This window comes from Camellia sinensis, chromosome 7, assembly GCF_055761805.1.
Source record: "Camellia sinensis isolate YWXY chromosome 7, ASM5576180v1, whole genome shotgun sequence".
Lineage (NCBI taxonomy): Eukaryota > Viridiplantae > Streptophyta > Magnoliopsida > Ericales > Theaceae > Camellia > Camellia sinensis.
In genome coordinates this window covers 164,222,986-164,236,641 of record NC_138967.1, presented here as the reverse complement: position 1 = coordinate 164,236,641, position 13,656 = coordinate 164,222,986, and the positions used below count along the sequence as shown (strand labels likewise).

Genomic DNA, 13,656 nt, shown 5'->3' with positions numbered 1-13,656 from the left:
TTCTTCAATGTGTATTAATTAAAAATGTAAATTCAAAATATCAGACACTTTACAAACACTTCTCAGAAGCTTTGACTTTGAACCCTCAAAACACGACCTATGTGATGAATCTCTTCATAGTAACAATGTTCTATATTCTTTGGAATGCAACTTATTCACTTTGAATATGTCATGTGTATTTCTATATTCTATAATTGTTTGTCATTATTTAGATTGTAATTGTTACATGAATGATATTTTGATATTTAACTTATGGAATATATGACTTTTTAATTTTAATTAGTGTTATGTTGTTTTTTCATTAGCTTTGAATAAACTATCCATATTTTATAAATTTAAAAATTTTTAATGTCCCAAGTGTTTCTGCAATTTTTGAAATCAGCGTATCGGCGTATCAATGTCATGTCCGTGTCGTATCATGTATCTGTGCTACTTACTATGTCCATTAAATTTGATAATTTTTCTACATTTGGCAAATAGCTAACAATCAACTCATATAAATTTTTAAGTTGTTTAGGAATGAGCCCCACAATGTATGTGTCAAGCTCTCACACCCTCTCTTATGTGTGAGTTCCTCTTGGATGTGTAACAAGACAAACACAAATTGAACTGGATCGGATACACAAGCATGTCCAAAATGTAGTGCACAAAAACAAACATAACGAGGAACAAACACATACAAAGAGACTTGAATCCAAGACCTTAGGACCAAAGATTTATGCCATGTTAACTACCAACTCATTTGAAAGTTCAAGTAAATTAGGCAATGGGTCCAATAATATATATATATATGTCAAGCTCTCGTACAAGTTATGCATTGAATATTCTGCATTGCTAGCCAATAATTCGATACCTGCTATGCACTTCAAGCTTCTAACATGTTTTTCCTCTCTGGTTGCATTGCTTTTAAGGATTATTTCTGGCATATTTGATGAGATTGAAGGAAACATTGAAAGATCAAGCCTTCTTGAAAATTTCAAGATGAGTGAATTACCATCTCTACAGTATAAATGCGTCGAGTTAGTAGAACTGCTGGTAACTGTTGCACTTTAAAAGTCTAGTTCTAGGTTTGAGTAGGCTTAATTTTTTCCTCCAACTTTTTTGAATCTTGGCAATGTTATATTTTACATTTAAGGTCGAGGGAAATGGAGACCATCGTAATAAAGTTGTGAAAGCACTCCAAGACATTTTTGAGCTTGTAACATACAACATGATGGCAAATGGTTCCAGGTTTGTGTGAGAATATTAGGTTTTATGTATATATACATCATTTTATAGTACTCAATTTACCAAAATTCATTCGCAATGGATGCAGAATATTGGATTCACTTTACTCTGAACAAGAAATAGAGGTAGAGGAAACTGAATTTTTCGGCCATATTGAACCAGAGTTATTTGCATCAAATCATTCTATACATTTCCCGTTGCCAGATAGTGGCCCTATGAATGAGCAGGTGATTCTATTTACATCTTTTCATGATATTTCTTCGTTGGACTTTTGATTACAATATTGGCATCTGGGGCCTGATCTGATATTTGGGTCAAAATCATGAATCTAAATTTGAGCTCACAGGCCATTTAAATTATGGTTTCTGTTGTAAATAAGACAAATTTATGTGCATATACACACCAAAAGACATGTCAGAGGCTTGCAACACATAATACATGTAATTAAGTTGTCAATCTTTGGATGGCAGATCAAGCGTTTTCTTTTGCTGCTTACTGTCAAAGATACAGCTATGGACATACCCTCAAATTTGGAGGCTCGGAGACGTATTTCATTCTTCGCTACATCTCTCTTTATGAATATACCTAGTGCTCCTAAAGTGCGTAACATGTTGTCATTCAGGTAGATACTCTTTTGTATTATTTTCATTTCTTTGTGATTTGTGGTGGTATGGTGTTATTTTCCTTAATATGTATTTGTCATCTTTTGCATGTACAATTTGTAGAAAGAAAGCAATCTAATAAGAATTACCTTTTTTTAACATAGAAACTGTTTCCCAATCAAGATCAAGTTATGCTCTTGGCATTTGTCCAATTTGCACCATCATGTAATTACAGTAGGGAAATAAAGGACAGCAAAGCTTAGGTGTGGTTATGGTTATGGTTTTTCTTATTCTCCATGATCATGTGTGTCTTTAAGACATTTCATCCTCTATTTCAATTTTTTGTTTTCTTACTAAAATTTTGGCTTTGTGTTTGTCTTGAGAGACAGGGGTGAGGATTATATAATATGGGGTTTTAGTTTTATGGGAGATTGAGATTTAAGTAAACTGTAAAAACTATTGCCACATGACTAGTGCTTCATATAGGCTAACCAATTTGATTACCTAAACAATGGTTAAAAATATACATCATAAAAATTAGACAAAACATGCACTAGCATCATGCAAAAGGGTGTTTAGGAGCATTCGTAAGGAGAAGAAAGGTACTTGTTAAAAAAATACTTGCCCCAAAAGCTTAAATTTGGAAATTGGTGAAATAATGTTCGTCAAGCACTCATACTATCCCTCAGAAGCAACCACTTCACCAGTGGGGAAAGAGAGAGAGGGAGAGAAAAGAAACAGGGTGCAACAAATTTATAGAACAAAAGGCACATGGATGAATAAGTGAGAGAACTGATACACATAGAGAGTCTTGAACTCTTGCCATGCTAGATATCCACTAGGCCCAAAGTTTAAGATGTTAGGAAATAGGCAGAACATGTATCAAACTCTAGTTGTACTCTCAGTAGGTTTGAGGAACAATTCAATCTATGACCAAAACAGGTTTATATGTTGGTAAAATCAACTAAAATGCATGAGAAGAATTAATCTTTGCATGGCCAAGGTTTTTCCGGTTATTTTAGTTGTGCTGTGAAATTCAATTGCTTAATTTAGTGGAACCATTTTTTTTTTTTTCAACCTAGTAAAATATTTCTTTCTACTTGAAGTTCAAGAATGGACAAGGAACCACTCTCAAGAAACACAAGTGGCAAAGAACAAATGTTAACATTTGATGAGAAATGAAAGAAAATACACTGAAGTTCACTGGATGGAAATTAGATTGGTTGAGTCAGTTTTACCAAATGTTCACCTTTGTTGTACAGTGCTTCTAAGCACGATGTTTGAACATGCGTTTACATTGCCTTGTGGTATGCTCTTTTGGAATGCAATTTTACACTGAATGAACCAGCAAGTCAACAACAATGCCTTGTGTGCCAAACCTACTTATGCAAACTCAATGATCATGAGCATGGCTTTCTAGCCAAACTTGCGCCTCATGACACTAAGCCATTCAGTGGTTTAGAAAACTCCAGTTTACAACTTTGTGATAAGTTGTTAGGAAAGAGGTCTAACAATGCGCATTGAGCTTTTCCACACCCTCCTTCACGTGCAAGAGATGTAGACATCCAATCATGTAGAGAAAGATAATGCAAGTCGGAAAACAAATGCAAATGATGAGACTTGAACCCAAGACCTCTCCTAACTTGATACCATGTTAAAAGCTTGTTAGGAAAGAATCCCAACAATGCATATCAAGCTCTCCAATATCACAAATGTCACATGTTAATTCCTGGATTATCAATCTTGTGAGGAGAATATATCCTCAAAATGTTTACTCAACTAATATTAGCTGTTCTATAAGACATCGGTACTTTGTAATTATGTCTTTTGTAGAGATCTGATTAAAATCCCAATTATCTTGATTCAGTATATTGTCTTTTATTTGCAGTGTTTTGACTCCGCACTTCACGGAAGAAGTTATATTTTCAGCAAAGGAAATTAGTTCAAGCAAAGAAGAGGTTTCCATCAACTTTTATATGCAAAAGATATATCCAGGTGCACAGGAAATAAGACTGCGTATTTGTAAATTGATTTTTCATTACATCCAATTGGAGCCTTAGCACTTGACTGTTTTCATATCTCATATATTTTTTTCACAGATGAGTGGAAAAACTTTTTGGAACGCATGGGGATTGAAAATTTAGACGGATCAAAAGTTGAAACTGATGCAGAAGTTCTGAAAGATCATAGAAATTGGACTTCTTTCCGGGGACAAACTCTGAGCAGAACAGGTGAGTGGCAATCATCCAGTATGTTCTTGGAAATTAGTGTTAATTACAAACTAGCTCTAAATGTGGTGGTTCTCTATGTAGCCTTTACTTTTTGTGTTCTATGTTTACAACAGTACGAGGAATGATGTACTACAGGGAAGCCCTGAAATTACAAGCTTTTCTCGACATGGCTGAAGATGAAGGTTTGTTGCATGAATGCACTAAGTTGAACTTCCGATGTAGAAATTGGTATTCAACAGTCTTTTGACAACTGAATGTTTTATATTATTCATTTGGGTTAATTCCACTTTTATCCCCTAAACTATTTTCATTTTTCCTATTTCATTCCTAAACTATCAATTTCGTATGTTTGGTCCCTAAAGTTTATAATTACAGTTCATCTAGTCTAATTGGAGACAGTCTATCCAATGTAATGCTGGAAACTCAGCCTAACAGGTAAAAATGTAATTTTACATTTTAGATGGCTTAAATCATACAATCGAACACCCCATCTTCTTGCTCACACTATATTAAACAATTTACACCCTACATTCCATGCTTCATTTTGAAGTAGTGAATACAAAATTGAGTTTTTTCTTATATGGTTTAAATTGTTCAAATTTTGGTATGACTTTTTTGTCCATCAAATTAAGCTTTAATGTGAACAACCGTCTCCAATTGGACTACATTAGCTGAAAACCCTAAACCCGTAACCCTATTCATTATACTACAGTGAAAGCCCAATGTGAGGCCTATTTACATGGCTGGAGATTATTTACCGAGGTTTAGTTTCTCTAACTGTTTTCTTGGCCAATTGGCCCAATCTGTTCATCCAGATATTCTTCAAGGTTATGAAGCCATTGAAAGGAGAAATGATACATTATCAGCTCAACTAGATGCCCTAGCAGATATGAAATTTACTTATGTCATTTCATGTCAAATGTTTGGATCACAAAAATCTGCTGGAGATCCCCAAGCCCAAGATATACTTGACTTGATGATTAGGTAATCCTTTTTTAGCAAAAGGAGATCATTTATTTATTTTATTTTATTTTTTTACACAATCTATAAGTTTTACAAGCTATTCGATGTTAGCTTTCCAATTGTTGCTTGAAGGTACCCATCACTCCGTGTTGCTTATGTTGAAGAGAAAGAAGAGATTGTGGAAAATAAGCCTGTAAAGGTTTACTCTTCCATATTAGTTAAAGCTGTCAATGGTTTTGACCAGGTAGTGGACAGATGCAATCTGTAACAGCTGTCAAATTCAATGTCTAATATAGTTTTGACAACAGTCTACTTGATATTATTTGTCCAATTTTATATGGGTTGCCCACTCATTTCTTTGAAATAAATCCTTGTTTTCTGGAGCTTAAATGAAAATATTTAACTTACAGAACTGATAAAATGAAACTGGTTTGCATAATTGAAATTATATATTGCTTTGGTGTTTATAATTGCATATATTGCTACTTTCAATCTCTGTAAATTGTACACTGATTTTTTTCTTTTTATATGGGTGTTTAATTCCTGAATTGTTTACTCATACACACTAGGACTAATAAGATGCATGCATTCATATGTTTTCTAATTTAAAAAGCCATTAAATGGCTTACCAATGTTTAGCTTGTTGATTTAGTTCAAGAAAATTAATCCCTACTAATTTCTCACACATTGGAAAATATTTAGTTCTGAAAATAATTAAATGTTGCACGAAACCAGGAAAATGTGCTAACATGTTTAAGCCTGAACTTTGCTTAGAGATATGATAACCTACAATAGTTGGATGGACTGGATAGGATAAATGACCAAAAGACTATTTTACTCTTTTTCAATTGTTTATTAAATAATAGCAATATTAAACATATTTTTAATATTTTATTTTATTTTTTACACAATTAAATAAATTTATTTTTTAAAAATAAAATAAATAAAATATCAATAAAAATATATGTTATTTTTTAATTAAAATTTTAAATAAATTTGTTTTTAAAAGTAATAATAATTAAACAATGAAATTAAATAAAACATCTATTAAAATTTAAATAATGAAATTAAATAAAATATAAACAAAATTTTAAAATAAAACATCAACAAAATATCTATAAAAAATTATTTTAAAAAAATTAAATAAATAAAACATCAATAAAAAGTTAAATAAAATTATTTTATTTTTAAATTGAGACATTTAAATTTTATTGAATTTTACTAAATATAATATATAATTAAATAGTAGAGGGTCAAAATGGTCATTTTATCACCTAATCTCAACAGTGGATTGTCCCCCAAAAATTGTCCCACACCCCCCTAGGACACAATAGTCCCCCCATATGGGGGATAAGGAGTCCGGCCGGACTCCATGTCCGGCGGACTAAAAAAAAAACAAACGGCGGATTGGATGTTTCCTTCGGATTACAATCCGCACAGTAAATAGTCCCCTCCCTTATCCCCACAATCAAACACACCCTAAGGTGAATGTAAATTAAAAATGGTAATAGATTATAGACCACTAAGTTATTACATCATAAGCTATTTAACTACCTATACTAGGTTATCTGCATCCTTGCAATGCTACTTAATTGAATGTATTGTTCATATGACTTCACTCGTTTATATTTATTTATTTATTTAATCAATGAAATCAAGAAAGCCTAGCATTTTTTTTATGAAGTTTGAAATTCTGTAATAAACTTGTCTTGGATAAACTGTTAATTTTTATAGGAGATATATCGCATAAAGCTTCCAGGTCCACCAAATATTGGGGAGGGGAAGCCTGAGAATCAAAATCATTCCATAATTTTCACACGTGGTGAAGCTCTCCAAGCAATTGATATGAACCAAGTAAGCTCAGCCTCCAATTCCTAAAAGATGGCTTTTATGCATTTTGTTTATATAACCATATTATACATGTTCTTGCAGGATAATTACATGGAAGAAGCTTTCAAAATGAGAAATGTATTACAAGAATTTCTACAGCACCAAGGACGTCCTCCAACTATACTTGGGTTGAGAGAACACATATTCACAGGAAGGTTAGATGGTAGATCCTTAAATTATAATTAATACAAGATTCACCTTCATGAGCAAACTGAAGAGAGTTGATGAGGAAGTTTTCAAACAATTCATGCAACACATTTTAGCTGCTTTTGGAATTCTTTTTTGACTGATGTTTATGCTTTAAAAATGAAGTATATCCCATAAACATAGCAAAATCAATAAACACTCATCAAGTGCACAAAACAATCATTGAAATTATATTTGAATAGAAAATAGAATTCTCAAATAGTATAACACACCTTCACATACATTGATGCTGGTTACCTTTGCACTAATCCAATTTAGAATGGATAAGGAAGATACTTGGGACTTGGAAGATGATGCTAACACTATGTGGAATTCGATGGCCAATTGTATGAGGAGATTCTCAAGGGAAGTGCTTGGAGAGTCGAAAGGAACGGGATCCAGCTCTAGGGAAACTTGGTGGTGGAGGGAAGAAGTTCAAGCGGTAGTTAAGGTAAAAAAAGAGTGCTTTAAAAAGTGGCAAAAGGATAGAACTGACGAAAATCTTAAGAGCTATAGATTGGCTAATAAGGAGGTCAAGAAAGTAGTAAGAGAGGCTAAGTTAAAAGCTTATGATGATGACCTATACACTAGACTAGATAGTAAGGAGGGATAGAAGAGGATATACAAACTTGCTAACATACAGGAAAGAAAAATAAGAGATTTTAATCAAGTTAAGTGCATCAAGAGTGAGGATTCTAAGGTATTAGTGAGGGATGAAGAGATTAAGGAAAGATAGAAGAATTATTTTGAGAAACTATTAAATGAGAAACATGAAGTGTTAAAACCTATCACCTACTTCACCCACTTAAACCTACTCCACTAAACCTAACCCACTACACCACTACCACCTCACCTACTCCACTAAACCTAACCCACTACACCACTACCACCTCCACTTCACCTACTCCACCTACCACCTACTCTTCTATATATAGGAATCATTGTAACATTCAATATATCAATCTATCAATAATACAATCATTTCTCTTTATACATTTCTACATGGTATCAGAGCAATAGGTTAATCTCTTGGTATTCTTCGCCTTCCGGCGGGCGGGCAACCTTGCCTTGACCGCCCGCCGGACCTCAACCAATTTGAGACCTCCATCAACTCGCAAGACCTTCTGCAAGAGCTTCAGTGCCTCCTCAGGTTCATTAAAAGATTCATAAATGGCTGAAATTTCTGTCATCCCACTTGCAATCTCTTCTGCAGTGGCTCCAGGCACAGGTTTTGCATATATCCTAAGGGCATTTTCACAATAGGATCTGGACTCTCGCAGCTTCCCTGTCTTGTAGTATAGGTCAGCAAGACGTACAAAAACAGAGGCAACTGAAGGGTGGCTGTCACCCTTTGATGATTTGAAGACAGTGAGTGCCTTCGGGTAGGAGAAGACAGCCCCATCAAAGCGAGATAGGGACATGTAGATGTTGCCAATGCTGACATCAATTGAAGCAACCTCATTTTCTTGTCCATTGGCAATCATTGCCCTGCTGGCAAGGACAAGGTGTTCAAGAGCTGATTTGTAATCTCCTTTAGCCTCACATATGAGGGCCATCAACCTGCGGTCTGCCACTTCCTCGAGAGATGCTGGTGGACTGTGCACACGATGGATTTCAAGAGTCTTCTTGCTCAAATTTTCTGCTTCATCAAATTGCATTGCTTGAACATGGGCCTCAGCCAAATACCTGCAAGTCTCTGCAACTCTCGGATCTGTGTCTCCCAAAGCCTCCATCTGAATTTTCAACCCCTCTTTATAACAATCAATCGATCGATCCAGCTACCCAAGCATTGAATGCGTGTCGCCGAGCTGCATATACCCTGAAAATGCCGCGAGAGCATGATCTGCACCTCTGGTAGGCTTCTTGCGGTCTCTCTCTCTCTCTCTCCTCAGTTTCTATTGAGGGTTTTCCCAGAAAATCGTCGTTGGAGCTGATTGGTGATGGCTCCAAAGCAACCTAACACTGGCCTCTTTGTGGGTCTAAACAAAGGACATGTTGTGACCAAGAAGGAATTGGCTCCACGCCCTTCTGATAGAAAGGGGAAAACAAGTAAAAGGGTCCATTTTGTGAGAACCCTCCTCAGGGAAGTTGCTGGCTCTCATATCCTGTTCCTCACCCTCTATTTTTTTATTCTCTTTGTTCCCACCATGTCTCACCCACCACTCTGACCAACCACCACTCTTCTTTTATTTACACATAAAACCCTCTCTCCACTCATTCATTTTATTATTATTATGCACACACTCAGCATCCACAATCCATGTGCTCTTTGACCCTTTTTTATCAACCCTTCCACCCAGACCCACACACCCACATATATATATTTTGATTACTTTTCATTAGTATATATCTTTTACTTACTTTTCATTGAAAAAAAAAAAAAAAAAAAAAAAAAAAAAAAACAGAAGAAGACGAACTGCACACCAAACTCATTTTATTCATGTCGGGGCTGCTCCCCCTGATCACCATTTTACACCCAAAAAAAAAAAAAAAAAACAAACAAACAAACCAAAAACAACCACATCCACAGTGGGATTTTCCCTTCTCTACTCTGCCGCCGGTCTCTTCTTCTTGCCTCCGTCCTGGGCGGCCCTTGACGGTGTTGCCTCCGTGTTTCCCACTCCACTGGGCACGATCACTCCACCCTGCTCCTCCACTACAGCATATGGCGGACCTCCAAATCGGAACATCACGGTGGCCTTCCGCTTCAGCTCCTTATTTTCCGCCTTTAGCACACTTATCTCTGCCCGCGCATCCTTATACATGCGTTGGAGCAGAGCCAGCTGGGCGTTTAACTGCTGCACCTCATTTGTCCTACTCTGCAGCCGGTGCGACAGGTTTGTGACCACCGTCATGGTCTCCACACATGACTTCAAAGTATACTGATTTGCCTCAATATCAGTTTGCACCGCCATTTTTTGCTCCACCGACCGCATCGGAAAATTCAACGGAGCAAAACCAGAAGCGCTTGGTTGAGGTTCACTGGCCACCGCACCCGTTATCTCTCTTGTTGACTCGTTGAGGTCGGGAAAGAGAGTGAGCAGACCACGGGACGAAGAGGCCATATTCTGGGTAGCTGAACGGGAAGACGAGGCCATGTTATGGGTTGCTGAGTGTTTCAGAGAAGGGTTGGTTACAGCGTGTTTACAGAGTGTTTCAAGATTTGCAGCTCTTAGCGACAAGCTCTCAGAGAACGAAGAGGTTTTCCACTGGTTTGTTATGCTTCCAAGCCTCAGCCTCCGCTTCGGTTTATAAAGACCATGATGAAGAGGCAGACACGCGCATCATGCGCTGCTCGGCGCTAGACGACAACTTGGGCGCGCCTTTTGATGGCACGTCTTTTGATGGCACGCCTTTTTATGGATTGGGCACGCCTTTTGATGGCACGCCTTTTGAAAGATTGGGCACACCTTTTGAGAGTGCGACTTTTTAAGGGTCCGACAAGACTCTGTAAACTGTCCCGACATTGATTCCGGTTAGCTCCTTTATGGGTCCGACAAGACTCTGTAAACTGTCCCGACATTAATTCCGGTTAGCTCCTTCATGGGTCCGACAAGACTCTGTAAACTGTCTCGACTTTGATTCCGGTTAGCTCCTTTATGGGTCCGACAAGACTCTGTAAACTGTCCCGACATTGATTCCGGTTAGCTCCTTTATGGGTCCGACAAGACTCTGTAAACTGTCCCGACATTGATTCCGGTTAGTTTCTACAAGGGTCCAGCAAGACTCCGTAAACTGTCACAACAACTGTCACAACATTGTCTGCTACAACGGTCCGACATGACCCCATAAACTGTCTTCTACATCGGTCTGCCATAACCATACAGTCTTCTACAACAGTCTGACACGACCATACAGTGTCTCCTATCCATTTTTATTTTATTTTATTTTATTTTTCTTGTTTTGTTACTCTCTCCAAACTCAAGTTGGCTAGTTCCTATCCCCCTTGAGTTTGCGGGGGGCTGTTAAAACCTATCACCTAGTTCACCCACTTAAACCTACTCCACTAAACCTAACCCACTACACCACTACCACCTCACCTACTCCACTAAACCTAACCCACTACACCACTACCACCTCCACTTCACCTACTCCACCTACCACCTACTACCACCTACTCTTCTATATATAGGAATCATTGTAACATTCAATATATCAATCTATCAATAATACAATTATTTCTCTTTATACATTTCTACATGGAGGTACGGCAATAAGAGAAGAAATAGCCAGTAATATGATACACCAAGACTATAGGTTCTATTGCAAGATTAGGAATTTTAAAGTGGAGATTGCACTTAAGAAGATGAAATCAAATAAAGCTTTAGGACCAGATGATATCCCTATTGAAGCTTGGAAGTATTTGGGTAAAAATGGGGTTACTTGATTGACTAGGTTGTTTGGCAAAGTTTTGTTGACTAGGAACATGCCAAATGAGTAGAGGCAGAGTATTTTAGTGTCAATCTATAAGAATAAAGGAGATGTCCAGAATTGCAACACTTATAGAGGAATCAAGCTAATATGTCATATAATGAAAGTGTGGAAGAGGGTGATAGAACGCCGATTGCGAGATATAACAGAAGTGTCAGAGAATCAATTTGGGTTTATGCTTGGCAGGCAAGGTTCAGAAAAGCGGTTGCGGTCGTAGTAATGGTAGCGGTGACACGGTTGTGGGGTGTAAAGGCCGTAGTGTAACGGTTGCGGTAACCGGAACCGTGAATTTTTTTATTTTTCGCACAATTTGAACATGATCATATTTATTGGATTAAAAATAAATATTGATCAATTTTTGTAAATTTTTTAGTATGATCCAATATATTTCATATTTTTAAATCACTATAAACTGAGTTTTTTACATTTTATTTTAATAATTAATGACTTTATATTATACAAAAATTCAATCCCTAACTATAATATATAAACAATGACAAAAGTATGAGAATAAATAAGAGCCTAAATATATACATATTTTAACCAAGCCAAATAGATAATGACCACACTTATTATTATTATTATTATTATTATTATTATTATTATTATTATTATTATTATTATTATTTTCAAACAATATATAGATAGACACACACAAACAAAATGGTTTAGTGATAGCAGCTGAATAGCATAGCATAGGTCATACAGTTTCAACAAATCAATAACATATTCTTCATCTTCTCTCTTCTCTCTCTCTATCTCTTGCTCTTCCATTTTCTTTCTTTATTTTCCCTCTTCTCTCTATCCCACTTCCCCCATTTTCAACTTTTTTTTTTTGTGTTTTTTCAAAAGAAACAGTTTGGAACCGTTATGTAATGGTGCGTAACAGGCTGTTACGGCACCATTACGACCGCTACGGCAGCCGTTACAGCTGCCACACCTGTGAATCTCAATCACACTGCAAAAGCAGCCGTACCGGGTGGCGGTAACTGCCAAAACCGTTACGTAACGGCGTTACGTAACGGTTGCGGCCGCTTTTTAAAACCTTGCTAGCAGGTCAACAATGAAAGCAATCTATTTTTTGAGGAGAGGTTAGTTGCACAAAGCGGGAGCAGGGGCGGGGGCGGGAGTGGGAGCGAGGAAGCGTGAGCTGATAGAAGTTTCTTAGGTTAGGAGCGTCTCAGAGAGCGGTAATATATATATATATATATATTTAATACACATTAGAAGTTTTTTTATAAATATTTTTATTTTAATACACATTAATTATTTTATTTATTTATTATATTTTTTAAATAATGTGTTATTGTTAATTTTCTTTATTTTATTTTACATATATGTGTTTGTGTTTTTTTATTAATATGTATAATATATACTCATATATATGTATATTTTATTTATATGTGTTAATGTTTTTTTTTATGTATATATTTTATAAAGATTATATATATTAATATTTTTATTTTTTTTATTAATGTTTTTTTATTATATATTTATATGTATATATATGATATATATATTAAATAATAATGTGTTGATGTTTTTATTTTTATTTTTTAAGAATATGTATTTATATAAAGATTATATATGATTCATCTTTTATATATATATATATATATTACTTATATTAGATGTATATCATGACAGAAGGCCAGAGAGAAAGAGAGTGCGAGTGAGATGAAGGCAGAACGCAAAGACGAAGGCAAAGGAGACGATGACGATCAGCAAGGAGACGATCTGCGAGAGAGAGAAAGAGAGAGAGAAAGACGATCTGCTAGAGAGAGAGAGAGACGAATTGCGACAGAGATGAAAAACACACATATAGAGAGACGACCTTCGAAGTGATGAAAGAAGAAGAAAAACGAAGCAAAGGAAGACATACCCAGAGACGACCTTCAGGTTCTTCTTCACCTTCTTTCTTCTCTCTCTCTTTGTTGACCAATAAGCTAGGGTTTTTGTTCATAGCCACCAACGATCCCATCTTGGACAGGATCGCGTTTCTCTCTCTACAGAAACGCGATTCTTACACGTTTCTTTCTATGAAATGCGGAATCGCGTTTCTTACGAAGATTCGTCACCTGGTTGCACGATTCCTGCAACTAAGAAGGAGAGTAATAGAAAAGTAT

At 36.1% G+C, this 13,656-nt stretch overlaps 1 protein-coding gene, 1 long non-coding RNA gene and 1 pseudogene across 4 annotated transcripts in view; 2 read left to right on the top strand and 1 right to left on the bottom strand.

Annotated features, from left to right (window-relative positions):
* Nucleotides 1-13,656, top strand: part of GSL04 (glucan synthase-like 4) — a 49,160-nt gene that overhangs the window by 25,332 nt on the left and 10,172 nt on the right. For both annotated transcript variants that reach the window (XM_028256995.2, XM_028256994.2), the window contains exons 25-35: nt 912-1,035; nt 1,136-1,230; nt 1,316-1,454; nt 1,698-1,849; nt 3,718-3,824; nt 3,929-4,060; nt 4,174-4,242; nt 4,876-5,044; nt 5,156-5,267; nt 6,758-6,877; nt 6,956-7,068. In XM_028256995.2, coding sequence (XP_028112796.2) covers nt 912-1,035; nt 1,136-1,230; nt 1,316-1,454; nt 1,698-1,849; nt 3,718-3,824; nt 3,929-4,060; nt 4,174-4,242; nt 4,876-5,044; nt 5,156-5,267; nt 6,758-6,877; nt 6,956-7,068 — 1,332 coding nt within the window. The remainder of the gene's footprint in view (nt 1-911; nt 1,036-1,135; nt 1,231-1,315; nt 1,455-1,697; nt 1,850-3,717; nt 3,825-3,928; nt 4,061-4,173; nt 4,243-4,875; nt 5,045-5,155; nt 5,268-6,757; nt 6,878-6,955; nt 7,069-13,656) is intronic.
* LOC145795421 (protein KINESIN LIGHT CHAIN-RELATED 1 pseudogene) lies at nt 7,882-9,502 on the bottom strand (annotated as a pseudogene). Its single transcript, XR_014336354.1, has one exon. The product of XR_014336354.1 is annotated as a protein KINESIN LIGHT CHAIN-RELATED 1 pseudogene (transcript).
* LOC145795422 (uncharacterized) lies at nt 12,635-13,271 on the top strand. The gene is made up of 2 exons (XR_014336355.1): nt 12,635-12,720; nt 13,178-13,271. It is a non-coding gene; the product is annotated as an uncharacterized LOC145795422 (long non-coding RNA).